At 35.4% G+C, this 14326-nt stretch overlaps 4 protein-coding genes across 4 annotated transcripts; 3 read left to right on the forward strand and 1 right to left on the reverse strand.

The window, feature by feature from the left end:
- Nucleotides 1-577: 577 nt before the first annotated feature.
- Nucleotides 578-3944, forward strand: MONOS_6456 (uncharacterized protein; the record flags this gene model as incomplete). The annotated part of the gene is made up of 3 exons (XM_067876692.1): nt 578-1511; nt 1665-2130; nt 2384-3944. The coding sequence occupies 3 exons, from the start codon at nt 578-580 to the stop codon at nt 3942-3944; spliced, it is 2961 nt and encodes a 986-aa protein (XP_067732222.1).
- A 651-nt stretch (nt 3945-4595) lies between these two features.
- On the forward strand, nt 4596-5300 carry MONOS_6457 (uncharacterized protein; the record flags this gene model as incomplete). The annotated part of the gene is made up of 1 exon (XM_067876693.1): nt 4596-5300. The coding sequence occupies one exon, from the start codon at nt 4596-4598 to the stop codon at nt 5298-5300; it is 705 nt and encodes a 234-aa protein (XP_067732223.1).
- A 117-nt stretch (nt 5301-5417) lies between these two features.
- MONOS_6458 (uncharacterized protein) lies at nt 5418-6242 on the forward strand (the record flags this gene model as incomplete). Its single annotated transcript, XM_067876694.1, has 1 exon — nt 5418-6242. One exon carries the CDS (start codon nt 5418-5420, stop codon nt 6240-6242), a length of 825 nt encoding a protein of 274 aa, XP_067732224.1.
- A 5327-nt stretch (nt 6243-11569) lies between these two features.
- MONOS_6459 (putative Intraflagellar Transport Protein 72) lies at nt 11570-14307 on the reverse strand. The gene is made up of 8 exons (XM_067876695.1): nt 14104-14307; nt 13874-14030; nt 13700-13820; nt 13534-13631; nt 13358-13436; nt 12523-13231; nt 12032-12382; nt 11570-11925 (listed from the first exon to the last, which is right to left on the reverse strand). Exons 1-8 carry the CDS (start codon nt 14282-14284, stop codon nt 11759-11761), a joined length of 1863 nt encoding a protein of 620 aa, XP_067732225.1. The 5' UTR covers nt 14285-14307; the 3' UTR covers nt 11570-11758.
- Nucleotides 14308-14326: the final 19 nt, after the last annotated feature.

The raw sequence follows: 14326 nt of genomic DNA on the forward strand, positions 1-14326 counted from the left end.
ATATAGCCTTAATGGTTCTTTGTGGTTTAAAAGCAGTATGATTCTATATTAATGATTTGGAGAAATTTAAATTACTATTTCTATTTGGATAATTTTGGTTCCAATTGAAGGATGAAATCGCAAAAACATCATTTAAAAATGAAACAAATACAAATAATATATATTATTATCTTGAAAATTTTGAAGGTTTTATTTTATAAATTACTTTACTTGTAAATCTGTTAAAACAATATAATCATTGCTTAGCGTTAAAAATTAGAGAAGATATCAGTCGTTTCGAAGTAAATTGCAATAGAACATGTGCAAGCATTAAAATTTCAAATTCAAGCTTGAAATTGAGTCATTGCAATTGATGCCAGCTTTCAAAAAAAGTATTTGCAATGTTGAAAATATTTCTTTTCTCTTTGTAAATTCATGCGTGTTCATTTCATCGCACAATAAATTTGGCATTTCATTATCTTCTCCTTCTGATGTTGGAGGCAACAATGTTGCTCTTTTTAATATCAGCTTGATATCAAATTCATCGAATCGTTGTGTTGGTGCTATCATCCATACTTCCAAGCCTCATTTTCTATATATGTTTCGATCAATTGTTTATGTTGCATTTTCCAAATTTTCTTCGTTGGTATGTGAATCTAGTTCGCTTATCGGAAGTCAAAGCCATGGTTTTGTTTTCTTGGAATACTCGATTTTTGCAAACATATCATCATCCAATACACTTCAAACAACTTCATCTATTGATAGCGAAAACTTCAGCACACTCATTAGCAGCTGCTCGTTTCTGTCAGTCTGTAATGTGGTTGATGGTGGAATTGCCCCTTCTTTGAACAACCCTTTATCTTCTTTGTCTGTCTCAAACACCTCGTTTATTGGATGTTGCAGAACAAGAAACGTTGAATGCACTGAAACTGCAGATAATAAATTAAAGCCAGGCAGACAGAACACAACAGCCAATGGAGCAAACTCATTCATTTGGTGCGAATGGGATGGGTCGAAGACAACAGGAACAGAAAATTCATATGCTGATGGAGCGTCAAGCGGAGGGGCTATTTGCATGTACAGTCAGACGTCGGCATCTGTGTCTGTTTCGCATTGTGTGTTCAATGGATGCATTGCATACAGCCGGGGCGGGGGAATAATGTGTTATAATATAAAATCCGTTGAGGTTGTGAACAATTCATTCAATGCATGCACAGCTCAGAATTTCTATGGAGGAGGGTTGTATGTTTATTTGATTTCAACATGTGTTCGGATCAGCGGATGTGAATTTCAGAATTGCAAAGCAAGCGCTGAAGGAGGAGGTTTGAGATTGGATAATTTTCAGGTTTTAGGATCAGGATGCATTCCAACAGAAAATGGAGGAGGGGAGAGTGCGTGTGTGTTTGACTGCAATGCCACTTCATGCTCACTCACGAACAACTGGGGTGGAGGCATGTTTTGTCGTGGTGTTCCTGAACAATTTAAAATGAGGAGCGTTCAGTTCATTTCATGCAATGCGTTGACAAGAGGAGGTTGGTTACAACTTGAGCCAGCAAAAAAAACTTCTCCAAATGAAACGACTTATTGTTATTTCCTCTTCTTCCATGGATGCAAATGTTTTGAAAGCACTCCATATGGTCATGATTTGATTTTCATGGATAATTACAATGTCTTTTTGAATTCAGATAATCCGTTCTATGAATGTTACGCCACAAACACCGACAATCAGAGAGTGTGCTATGTGTATAATTATGCAAGTACAAGTGTTTGGACATTTCAGCACACAGAAAAAAAGTTGTGGCTAAAGAGAGGGATCCTCAATCGATTTGTGGCTGTGAACGGTGGTGATAAAGAAGAGTTTTGCGGTGTGAATGAATCGCATGCATGCAGAACCATTGGTATTGCAGTCAGTAAAAGTTTGATGCAGATGATCTTTTCGATAATACTGATGGAAGGGAAGCATGAGAGTGAAGGAACAACAATCAGCATTGGAGAAAAGAAGGTTTCCATTCTTGGAAGAGGAAAGACGGTGAGTGTGATTGGGACAAATTCTCTTTCTTCGTCTTCGATAGCGCTGTTTAGCATATCTTCTGGTCAACTGGGTGGAACATGTGGGGATCGACCACAACGCAGCAAGGAGTCCATCGCCGAGTGTGTTTGTGGTGTTTATGGGGAGCGGGACTCTTTCGCTGGAGGATGTGGTGATCGACTCTACGATATCAGGAGGGAATGGAATCTCGTCATCAGTGTTTGAAGTGGCGCTGTGGCAGCTGAAGATGATTGATGTGGAGATCAAAAATATGAAAATAGCACAGCCTCTTTTCGTTGAACCATCTTCAGCAGGATTTTCATCAGGAGAGAGTTAGCTGGGTAATGTGACAATTCGGAATGTGAATGGGTGCAGTTGTGTTGGAGGAAAGGGAGGAGGAATATATGTTAGATTGAAGGGAAATGGGAAAGTGGTTGTGAGTGGAACGAGTGTGATTGATGGGAATAAGGCAGAGAATAATGAAGGGAGAGGAGGAGGGATGTTTGTGTTGATGGAGAGTGGAGGATGTGAATTGACAATTGGGCAGAATGTTGAGTTTTCGAAAGTGAATGAGAATGTGGCAGAATATGGGAAGGATGTGTTTGTTGATTGTGGGAGCGGAGTGTTTTTGGAGTCAAAAGTAAATACCAGCTCGTTTGCATTTTTTGACACAAGAATAATTCCATCAGACGTGTTTCAGTTGAGTGGGAGTGAAAATGGGGAAGAAAGTGAAGTGATTCCACTGTTTGTGTATTTGTGCTTAATGGGGGTAAAGGTGATTGTTGATGGGAGTGGAGGAAATGGGAAGGATCACAACCATTGTGGATTTGAAGGGTTTGGCTGTTTGACAGTTGACTATTGTGCGAACTCAAGAATGAGCAGCACTGTAAATGAAATTGAGGTAGTCTCATCTTCGTCAATAATCAAAGAAATAGCAGGACCCTTATTTGGTGTGAAAATTTCAGCCGGAATAGCATCATCAGAGGGGGAGAGGATGAGAGTGAATGTGAGTGATGGAGGATCAGCCACACAAGACTGGATTGTTGGATGTTCGAGTTCACTAACAATGAGCCGACTTTCATTTGTTGTGAAAGGTCAGCTGAATTCAAGGAGAAGTGCATTCATTCATTCAACATCAACACTCAGTATGACGAACTGTTCAGTCTCATTTGAGAGTGAGGCATTGACCAATGGAAAGATAGGATATAATGTGATAAACATTGAGGGAGGGAATCTGATTGTTGATGGATTTGTGATGGAAAGTTCAGTGACAATGAATCGGAAATCGCCAATCACAATGACAAGTGGAGCTCAATTGGAGATTTTGAACACCAGAGTGAGTGGAGTGGAAATGGCAGGTGGAATTGGAGGAGGATGTTTGAATGTTGGGATGAAGGAAGGAGGAGATATAATTTTAGAAGAAAGCAATATATCCTCGACATGTTCAGGTGGAAGTGGAATGAAAGGGGGAGGGATGATGATATCAGTTGGAAGTGGAGGAACATTGAGAGTGAAAGGAGTGAAATTATCAGGATGTGCTGTTCCATCAGAGGATATTGAGAATGGAGGGAGAGGAATGGGGGGAGGGATGTTTGCTGAACTTGCCGATCAAATGGGAAGGTTTTCATTAGAGAGCATGGCATTTTGTGAGTGTAACGCATGGAAAGGGAAGAATATGTTTGTTTCTGGATGGGATCTGAGTGAGATTGTGAACAAGGAGCACTTGAAATGGGAAATGATTTCAGAGGAGTTGGGATCATTGGATAAGTTATGTGGATGGGAGAGAAAGACAACAGGGGGAAATGGATATGTGATTCCGCTTGTTATGTATTTGTGGGATAATTGGGTGGGAATGGGTTTGTTTCGAAAGAGGCAGGAGGAGACTTCAGTGGATGTGGGTATTCAGAAGCACCATGCTCATCAGTTGATCATCTGATTTCACTGCGATATGCAACACTTGGGGAAGGTGACTCAAGCATCCACATTGTTGGGTCAGGATTGCTTCAAAAATCAATGTCTTTGCAATCATCATCGTTATCAATAACTCATATTGTATCTGTCGAGGGGAGAGAGAAATGAACAGTTCTGAATGTGAGAGAAATGGATGATGAGGGTATTGGAGAGTCGATGATAACATCGAATGTTTCTCTTTCGTTCTTTAACCTGTCATTTTCTCTTCCAAATGAATTGGGGAAGCATTTATCATTTGTCCAATCATTATCCTCCTCTTCTGCAACACTTTCAATCAAGATGTGTTCTTTTGTTTGTGAGGATTCAACAAAGGAAATGAAGTATTGTTTGATGAAAGCGGATGGAGGAAGTGTTTTGATTGAGGATTGTTCTCTTTCTCAGTTCGTGCTGGCAAAAGGGTTTTTGGAGTTTGCTCCAGAAGTGGATGTGATTGATGTGGTGAATCTTACGATATCGAGCACATCCATATCTGAAAAGAGTCTGATTTCACTGGGAGAGGAAGCACGTGTCAGCAGATGGAATAAGAATGAACTACGAAATCCAAAGACGATGATGAGGATGAACAGCTCAATATTCACAAACGTCACATGCGAAGGGCAACCCATGCATTGTGAATATGGATTCGTTTTCAGTTGGTGTGGAATGTGCAATGGAAGGGTGTGTGCTGACGAAGTGCATGAGCGAGATGAGCGAGGAAGGTGGAGGAGTGAAGATGTGTCTAAAGAGTAGAGAATCAGATCTGAAAGTGAGTGGATGCTCATTTGTGATGTGCATGTGTTTAACCGAAAATGGGAGAGGAGGAGGCATGATGATTGATGCACTTGACCCGAATGTTGAATACACTGATACAAAAATATCACCACTTCGGCTGAGATTAGAAAACATCCTATTTGTGATGAATGAGGCATTTGTGGGGAAGGATGTGTTCATCAACTGTTATTCGATTGCCTCGCAAGTGAATGAAACGCTGTTTGTTCTGGATTTAAACCAGGATGCTTTGAAGTCGAACAACTCAATATGCGGGAGGGATGATGCCGATAATGTTGATGTTGATCTTATTGCACTGATTACATTTTATTACTCTGCTCAGGTGTTTTTGAGCGCGAGTGGAAGTGACAGCAGACGGTGTGGAGCACAGAATAATCCATGTCAGAGCGTTTGCTGTGGTTTAAAACACGTTGAAAACAGTCTTTTAAAAGTGCTATGGATTGATGAAGAATGTTTGATTGGGGGAGAATGCGAGATTGGAGATCTGAGAATAACTTCAATTGCCAGGGAAGCAGCAACAATTCATTTCAATGCAAGGATTGAAGAAACATGAAGTAAAGAATGTGTAATTGCATTTGTGAATGAGTGTGTTGTGGAAAGATGCTCATTTGAGTTTGGAGGTGAGTTTGAGGCAAGTCACAAGTTCATTTTGAAAGTGAAAAATGGCTCAATGGAGATGCGAAGTTGCGAGTTTATTTCGTCTGCTGTTGAGCTGAAGTTGGGCAACACGATTGTGAGTGTGGAAAGTGGAGAATTGAAAATGTGGGAAATGGAATTCAGCTGTTTGCATCTGAGAGCACCATTGATTGTGTTGTGTGAAGATTCGAATGTGTTGATGCTTAAAACAAACATTTCAGAAATAATATGTGAAGGAGATGTGATTTGCATTGGGAGAAAGTCAGAGGTTGAGATGGTGATACTTGAAGGAGCAAATGTATCTGTTTGTTACGCTGGAAGTGTAGTGAAGATATATGGAGCTGAAAATAGTGTCAGATTGCAAAACTGTTCTTTTGCTAAATGCAAGAATCCAAACAAGAGAGGGAAAATCATGGAGGCTTGCGAATGCGCGGATGTGAAGATTGGTTCAAACATATTTAAAGGAGAAGAAGGTGAGCAAGAAGGTGAGCTTTTGAATAAGATGAATGGAAGGGAAGAAGAGTTGTGCAGATGGAATGGATCTCTCATGGATGTTGTGAAGAGTTCTGTGATGATGAAAGAAACAACAATCTGGAATTCACCAGAAGGTGGAATAACAATGAGTGGAGGAAATATCATAATTGTGAAAGGAGAGTTCATCAGCAACAATCCATCAATTGAGGGATATTCATCACTTCGAAGAAATATCATCTGTTCAGATTCTGGAACATTGAATTTGATATGTTTAAAAGGAGGAGATGGATTGAAGGATAATACGTCACTTTGGATGTTGAATGGTGGATGTGATTTGAGAGGGATAGCAGGAGAGGAGTCTCAGCATTCTTCATTCCAGTTCTGAAAGAAGTGAAGAATGCTTCTATTTCGAGCGAGAGCATGAGCATGACTCTGATTGAACAGCTGCTTCTTCCATGCGATTTGTTATTAAAAGTGTTTTTCAAAAGTGAGATTGATGAGCTGACTGAGAAACTAGAGATTGACGAAGATGAGTTTTTGAATGAGAATGAAATTCAGACAATTATTTCATCAGTACAACTGGCAAATGCGGGAGAAGAGACAGAAATATCGATTTGCATTCTTTATGGGGAAAGTAATTCATTATCATCTACCGAGACTTTCATCATAAAAAGCAAAAATGAATCAAAATTAAAAATTGAATCTGCCGAGGAGGGAAAAAGAAAGTATGAGTGGTATTTTGTTGCATTCATTGTGTGTGCTGTTTTTATTGTCGGAATTGTACTTGTATTAGCTTTTATAACTTTTCTTTTCCGAAAAAAGCAAATTGAAACTGAAAAGAAAACTGAAAATTCAGATTCAGAGCATTTGAAAATAATGGAAGAGATTGAAAATAGAAGTGAAGAGGATAATCGAACCTTTGCGACAAATGAAATACAATTTGATTTATTTGAATGAATGAAAAGTTGCAAATCTCCAATCGAGGAGGGAAATGAAGCATCCCAATCAATTAAGATAGATGAAAATGCAGTTGAAAGTTTAATGAGTGCTAACGAACTGAATAATACAAAGGCTAATGAATTAACGGAATTGAATGTAATTTCTCCATTTACTGTGATGAATGAAGACTTTGAAAGATTCTCTGATGGGAATGCATTTGATGATGCAAAAAAGCAAAAAAACAAAAAGAAAGGGAAAAATGGAATTAGAAAAAGGAGGAAAAAATGCTCTTCTGATGGAATGAGAAATGATAAGTTTGATGAGACTGAAAATAAATCCTTTTTTGCCAATAAAATTAATCAATCTTCGGAAAATTTTGTTGATTGCAATGATAACTTGCACAATGAACCATTGCCAATGTTTCATGAAACCACATTAACTACGTCAAATCTTCAAAACAACACAAACGGAAATGAAAATAAGAAAAATGATACTTTTCCTTTTTCAGATAAAGATCTCGTTTTTTCCAATGAAAAAGAAAGTGTTGGAGCAATTATTATAGAATCGGCTGGAACTCTATTTAAGCATTCATCTTCCAGAAATTTTTTTGAAGAGAAAAAAGTTGAACATGACGATTCGAAAGAATATTATGATCAAGAAGCTTATTTATCTGAAAAGTTAAATGTTGAATTTTTGCACAAAATGAAGAAAAAGAAGAAAAAGAAAAAAACATGAGAACATCAAAAGAACTGAAGCATTTTAATTGATAATTGTAATTCAAGTCCGTATTATTTAGCTGAACGGTTGCAAGAATAGCTGAGATTTGCTTTTTCCCCATTCGGTTTATTTTTATTTTTTATAATGCTTGCTTTTGAATTCTTTATATGTATTATGTTTTTTACAATTACTTATTCAAATCCAGATCAATAATTTTTATGTATGTTTCAGAGTTAAAAGATTATTTTAGCTCAATTTTTATATTACACTTTTCTCGTTTTTTACAATTGAGTACTGTTATTACAAATATTTGTTTAATAATTTTTCTAATGAAATCCTCTTTTCTTCATATTTATATTTTTATTTTTATTTTTATTTTTATTTTTATTTTTGACATTTCTTTAAAAAAAACATTTGGTGAACCAGTTGAAATGCATCAGTTCGAATAATCTCTTTAATGGTAATTAAAAATAACTTTTTATCAAACTTTATTATTATTACAAAGGAAGAAAAAGAGACTCTGTTAGAATAGAAATCAAAGTTAATAGAAAATAATTTACTAAATTTCCAGTAATAATATTTGAAAAAATTCGTTTGCTATATGTGAGTGATTTTTCTTAAATAATATTAAAATTTTTTGAAAGCGAAACACAAAAATTAAAAATATTCATATATATATCTGAAAAATTTTTTTGTGCAAATGCATTCAATTCGAATTCTGGTTTTGTTAAAGAGTGATGGATGGTGTGATAAAATGAATTTTTTATTGTTTAATTGATGATTCTGTTTTTTATCTTTTTTCAATCCAGATAAAAATTCAACTTTCTCATTCAAAGAAAACTTTTTTTTCGGGCAAATGAACATTCATGTATTTTATTTTAAATATCCACTTTATTATGTCAAAACAGGAAAAAATTACATTGAGTTATTCATGACAACATGAAACTCAGACAGTAAATGACTGAATATGACGTGCTTATTACCAGTTTGGTTTAATAGTTTTTATCCTTCTCAACTTCTATTTGTCGAATATTATTATTTGCAACATTCAGAATTGAAAACTTTATACCTTTTTTTTTCATTTTATTTAATTATTATTTGAGATCTGTCTTTGTAATTCATATTCGTTATTCTTTTTTAAAAGTTGCAAATGTTTAATACAAAACATTTTCGTATTTGCTTATCTTGATCAAACTTCTGTTCCCTCTCGGAATCCACACAAGATTGATCGAAATACAGTCACTCATCGTTCATGTTTATTGTTAAATGTTGTCAACAATAATTCTTGAATCATTATAGTTGTTTCGGTTAAACTGATTTTTCAATCTTTTCAATGGAAAAGCCTTTGGAATAATCATCTTTTATTTTATCTTTATTTGAAACAGTTTTTACAGGATTCATTCCGAAATAAGACCTCCACTTCTTTTCATTTTTCTTGTCTCGAAACCCTTCAAAAACAAAAGTTTCATTAATTCGTTCCTTCTTCGACGCTTGCAAAATGAGAAAAGTCAAAATTCCTTCTAACGTGCGAATTGCATCGGCGCTCAACTGCACACCGAGCCTTGTCTGCCAGATTCGAACCTAATATATAAGGAAAAAGGTGATTGAGAAAAAAAACATGTTGATGACTCGAAAGCAAGAAAAATGAGTCAAGGAAATACTGGAAAATTTGAGAGATAAAGGAAAGCAAATCACTACGAAAACGCTGAGAGTCGTTGTTGCAAAAGTTTGGCACAAAACGCCTTCTCACAATTTTCATTCTTCATTCATTAAAAGGCATAGCGAGGAATTGATGGTCGTCTCTTCAAGCGTGAGAGACGAAAAAAGAATGAAAATATCGGAACAAAGCATAATCACTTGGAAAAATCATTTGGTTCAATATGTGTGTGGAAAATATTCATCCATGATCTTCTGTGCTGATGAATCAGGTTATCATGCCTATGAAGACACAAGAAAGGTGAACCTAACAGTCGGAACAAATGAAAATCGTGTTATTGATCACATGCATGTTGACAGAGGATAAAAAAGGTTATCATTGCTTCATTGTATTTCACTTGATGGAACATTTGTTCCTCCCTGTTTTCTGGTGCAAAAACCATTCAACATAAGATCTTTTCAGTCTCTTGGTTACCAAATCGGAATTCTTGGTTGTGTGGAAATTGAAAAATCGTATTATTTCACAAAGAAGATGTATGAAAACTGGATTGAGAAAGTTTTCATTCCTCATGTCAACATAAAAAGCATGATTTTGCCAGATACACATGCACAAGCAGTGTTGATGCTTGATGGGTGCCGAATACACCTGTCGGACAACATATTGACTCGACCAGCCAAAGAAAATATATTGCTTTTGGTTTCACCTCCGAACACAACACACTTGTTGCAGTCTTTGGATATATTAATTTTCTCTCTCTGGAAGCTTCATATTCAACAGGTCAGGTTTGGTTCAACACACGACAGCGTAAAATAACTTTTTTGGGTTAGAATGAACGTAATATTACAAGTTTCTTCATCGATAAACATTTTTTCTGCTTCTAATGAAAGTGGACTTGTTAATGATTTTCATAAAGCTCCTTCAACAGCTCAGATTTTCGAAGAAAGCTTCCAAAAAGTGAACGAAATTGTGAAATTGGACAATAAATCATTGCCGCTTTCATGTACAAGAAAAACAAGACAAACAAAGGGAGGGGAATGGGGAATAATGAACATCGACAGAATTTCAGTTTATTTTGGACTTCCGCAATAAACAACACTTGGCGAACAATTGATATGTGTAAGAGTTTTTTTCATTCATATTTCATGGAGCATTTCAAAAAAAACATTATAAAATAAACAAAATATTCACCAAATCTTTGTTTTTCTTAATTTCAATAATACAAAAAGAATTAACAATTAACAAGAACAGTAAGTATCTGTAACATTTTCAAGTTGGAAATACCAATTCATTGAAGGAATGTGAGCGGGAACAGAAATTTGATCTGGAAATGAAAATTTGAAAATAAAACACTTACGACTTTTCAAAAACAATGACACGTATGGGGCTAAATATTTAGCTTCAGGCATTTTCATTAAAAACTTATTCACTTTTAATTGACTTTGAGAGAATAAAAAACATTATAAAAATGGGTTCATTTTTTGACATTCGTGAAATGTTGGAAATTTTGATGATTTGATTTCAACGATGCATGTTAACGGATATTAAAATTAAATTTATTCTGAAATCTGAAAAAGCGAAATTAAGTTATAAGTGAAACAATTTTTTCGTGCATTGTGCATAAAAAGCTTGTAAGTCCATATTTTCCCCCATTTCAAAATTAGAGATGGAAAGAAAAAGTTATTTATCATTTAAAGTTTTTTGAATTGTTAAATAAACCTTGAAAGTCTGTAATTTTTTTCCAATGCAATAAATTATCACTATGATGAAGTCAAAAAAATGAATTGAAGTCGATGTCACTTCATTCTTTTGTTACAAGAGCCCACAGTTATTCGTTGAATTAATAACATACAGTTCGAATTTTCTGTTTAATAAAAAAATAAAAATAAAAATAAAAATAAAAATAAAAAATAAAAAAGGAAAAAGGAAAAAGGAAATAGGAAAAAGGAAAAAGGAAAAAGGAAAAAAGAAAAAAGTAAAAAGAAAAAGGAAAAAGGAAAAAGGAAAAATCCTAAAGATTCGAAGGGATTTTGATAATGTTGTGTGAAACAAATTTCATCAAAAAATTTTTTTCCCATTTTGAAATTAATCTCTAAAAAAAAATGCTTTGGCACGTAAAATTATTCTATTTGAATTTTGTTCCACACTCATTGATTTCAAATGTTTTTGTTTTTTAATTTTAAAATATTTTTCTATGTGAATGAAAGATTTATAATGATATGATTCGGAGATAGCTTGGGATGAAACGTTGATTTTTAATAAATGCAAGAATTATGCACCATTTTTTAAATGAAAACTGATTGAATTATTGCTTTCATCCATTACACCACCAAATATTTATGTTATTTTAATTTTTTTTAAAAAACAATTTGCATTTATAGAATTCCTGAATAAAAATACAATTCAAAAAGAATACAATCTTGAATCAAATTAAAAACATTTTAATTCAATTTCAAAACTTTAAAAAGAGAATAAAAAAGCATCAAATTAAACAAACAATTGTTGTTCAAAAAAAGAAAAAAAAGATACCAGCCATGAATCATATGATATGATGTTCAAATTTTTAACATTTTCGGATTGGATTCATAGAATCACATTGAAACTTGATCAGAAGATGAGGAAATGGCTGCAGAAGTTGTGATTGAAGTGGGTGACTGTGTAGCAATTGTGATGTGCATTGCATTAATTTCTTTGACTGCAGTGTTACATTCATCATGCATCTTTGTGGTTGATGATTCTCTTTCTGCAATTGTTAGAGCTGAGTAAAGATAAAAAATATAGATTTGGTAATAATGCATTTCATCATAAAAAAGTGCAAAATTTGCATATCAACTGTCAATAAAGAAAATAAAAAATCAACAAACAATGTTGCAATTCATATATTTGTCTATAATGAGCCTTCACTCTCTTTTCGAGAGTTTCCAACTGTAAAATAGGCTTATCTACTTTCGCTCTTTCCTTCATTTCATCCACTTCTGCCGAAACAGCTTCAGCAGTTTCTCTCATCCTCTCCATTCGGCGCGAGAGATGCTGCTCTTCGCGTGCCAACTCCTCTCCGCTGATCTTGAACTTTTCCCTCAGAGCATCCAAATTACTGTACAGCTTGATTTCTTCCTGCGCAGTCTTTGTGGATTGCGCGAGTGACTCTAGCTCATTTGTTAGTGTTTGCTCCATCGTCTTCATTTGCTCCAAATCTGCTTTCCTCTTTGCCAAATCTGTTATTTTGATTGGAAAAATGGTTTAATAGAATAAGTATTCAACAACGAAAATAGATACAGAAAATACAAAAATTTTCATTGAAATAAAAAACGAGGATTATCAACTCAAAACATTTTCTAAATTCTGAACATCAAACCTTGTTTCAGCTGTTCTCTTGTGTTGATTGCGCTTTCTGCCTGCCCCCGTTTGAATTCCAAATCGTCCTGTGTCTGTGCAACCTCGTCTGTTGTGAAGAGAGCATTGGAATGCTTCAGTCCTTTCGAAATGTGCAGCAGCAGATTCACAATCGTCTCCTGGTGGGCAACTTTCTTGTCTTCTTCCTCTTTCCTTGCAGTGTTGAACGAGGCCATCCAGTCATCCACCTCGCGCTCTTTCTCCACAAGCTTCTGTAGATCCGATCGGAGTTTCTCTTCGTCCTCTTTCTTCATTTCGTCCATTCCAACCTTCAGCAGCTCCTTTCGCAGATCTGCCATTGCTTTTTCTTCCTGCTGAGTCAGTTCTTCATACTCCTTAGTCTTCACATTCCCTTCTCTCATTTTTCGCTTAACGGTTTCTTTGTCGTCGCCTGGAAGGATCGCCAGTTCGAGCACCGATGGGTCGCTTTCTGATATTCCCCCACCCATTCCTAGTTCATCGTCTAACTCCTGCGACCGTCGCTGCAATCGCTCCAGTTTTTGTCGCAGTGCCATTCCACGCTTTCTCCGCGGGTCTGCCCCAACCTCATCCTCCATCTTCTTCAGACGCTGCATGGCTGAGTCGATTTGTGCCTGGAGGTCTGACTTCTCAAGCTCCAAACGCTCTTTTTCTTCGAGCATTGCATGATATCCCTCTTGCTCTTGAGGCGTCTGATAAAATAGAAAAATTTCATTACAAAATATTGAAAAAACCGATTAATTTGATTCCAAAATTAAAAAAAAATTACAAAATATAAATGATGATATTGATTTTTTGCAAAGAATTAATTAACATACGAGTTGGCTTACAATTTGTTCGAATTCTTCTTGCCTTCTTTCTATTTCATCTTCAGAACGTTTTATCTCATCCAAAACTCTGTTAAAACATCAATGAAAATCAAATATTTTCAAAAATTAACAGATTGCCATTTAAAAATTTAATTGATAATAATTATAAAATAGTTGTGTTATACTCTTCTTTTCGAGTAAATATCTTGTCCACTTCATTTCTCATCCTTTCATTTTTGGATGCAAGAACAGATGTCTCTTCTTGTTTTTTGTTAAGCTCGTTCTTTAGTAAGTAAATTCATGAATTAAAGTTTGCTTTAGGAAATAATAAATATTCACAAAATTACAAACATCAACATCTTGCTCACTTAATCCACCTAAATAGACACGTTGTTCAGCAAGTTCATTAACTGCATTCATATCTTGTAAATCCTGATACAATTCTTTTATTTGTATTCCCTGATCTTGTAATCTTTTTCATAGTGACAAATTAAAACAAAACAAATAGATTTGATCGCAACACACTGTTTTCGAAGTTGTTGAAGTCTAATTCCATCATCTTGACGGGCAATCATATCGTCATTGAGTCTGTCAATTTCCTTCTGTATTTCATTCATTTTATTTCGTATTTGGACAGAGTAGATATTCTTTTCAGGAATAACTGCTCCTCCTCCAATTCCACCTTCATAGAAAATATCATTCCGAAAAGAATTGCAAATATTAATCAAAATTTAATTTTTTGTACGAATGAAAACCTCCAACTGTTGCACCAATTCCAGCGGCAGTTGTCAGACGTGCGCCTTGTCCGCGAATTCCACTTCCGGGGCGGCCTGGAATAACTCCACGTGTTCCCGTTCCAGGCCTTCCTCCACCCGTCGGTGGTCTTGCAAGGCCACTTCCAGCAAGTCGTTGTCCTGTTGGCGGTCTGTATGACATTTTGATTTTTTCACTGACTCTCCCATATCAATATGTTATTGA

The sequence above is a fragment of the Monocercomonoides exilis genome (assembly GCF_001643675.1).
Source record: "Monocercomonoides exilis strain PA203 chromosome Unknown scaffold10-1930038, whole genome shotgun sequence".
In the NCBI taxonomy this organism is placed as follows: Eukaryota; Preaxostyla; order Oxymonadida; family Polymastigidae; genus Monocercomonoides; species Monocercomonoides exilis.

What these genes read in the sequence shown, in the direction of transcription:
- MONOS_6459 (XM_067876695.1), bottom strand. Translation starts at nt 14,284, where the DNA reads ATGTCATACAGACCGCCAACAGGACAACGACTTGCTGGAAGTGGCCTT. An exon ending in AACAAATTGTAAGCCAACTC is followed by an intron (nt 13,232 to 13,357) that starts GTATGTTAATTA and finishes CTATTTTATCAG; the next exon opens with ACGCCTCAAGAGCAAGAGGG. An exon ending in AATATATGAATTGCAACATT is followed by an intron (nt 11,926 to 12,031) that starts GTTTGTTGATTT and finishes ATCTTTACTCAG; the next exon opens with CTCTAACAATTGCAGAAAGA.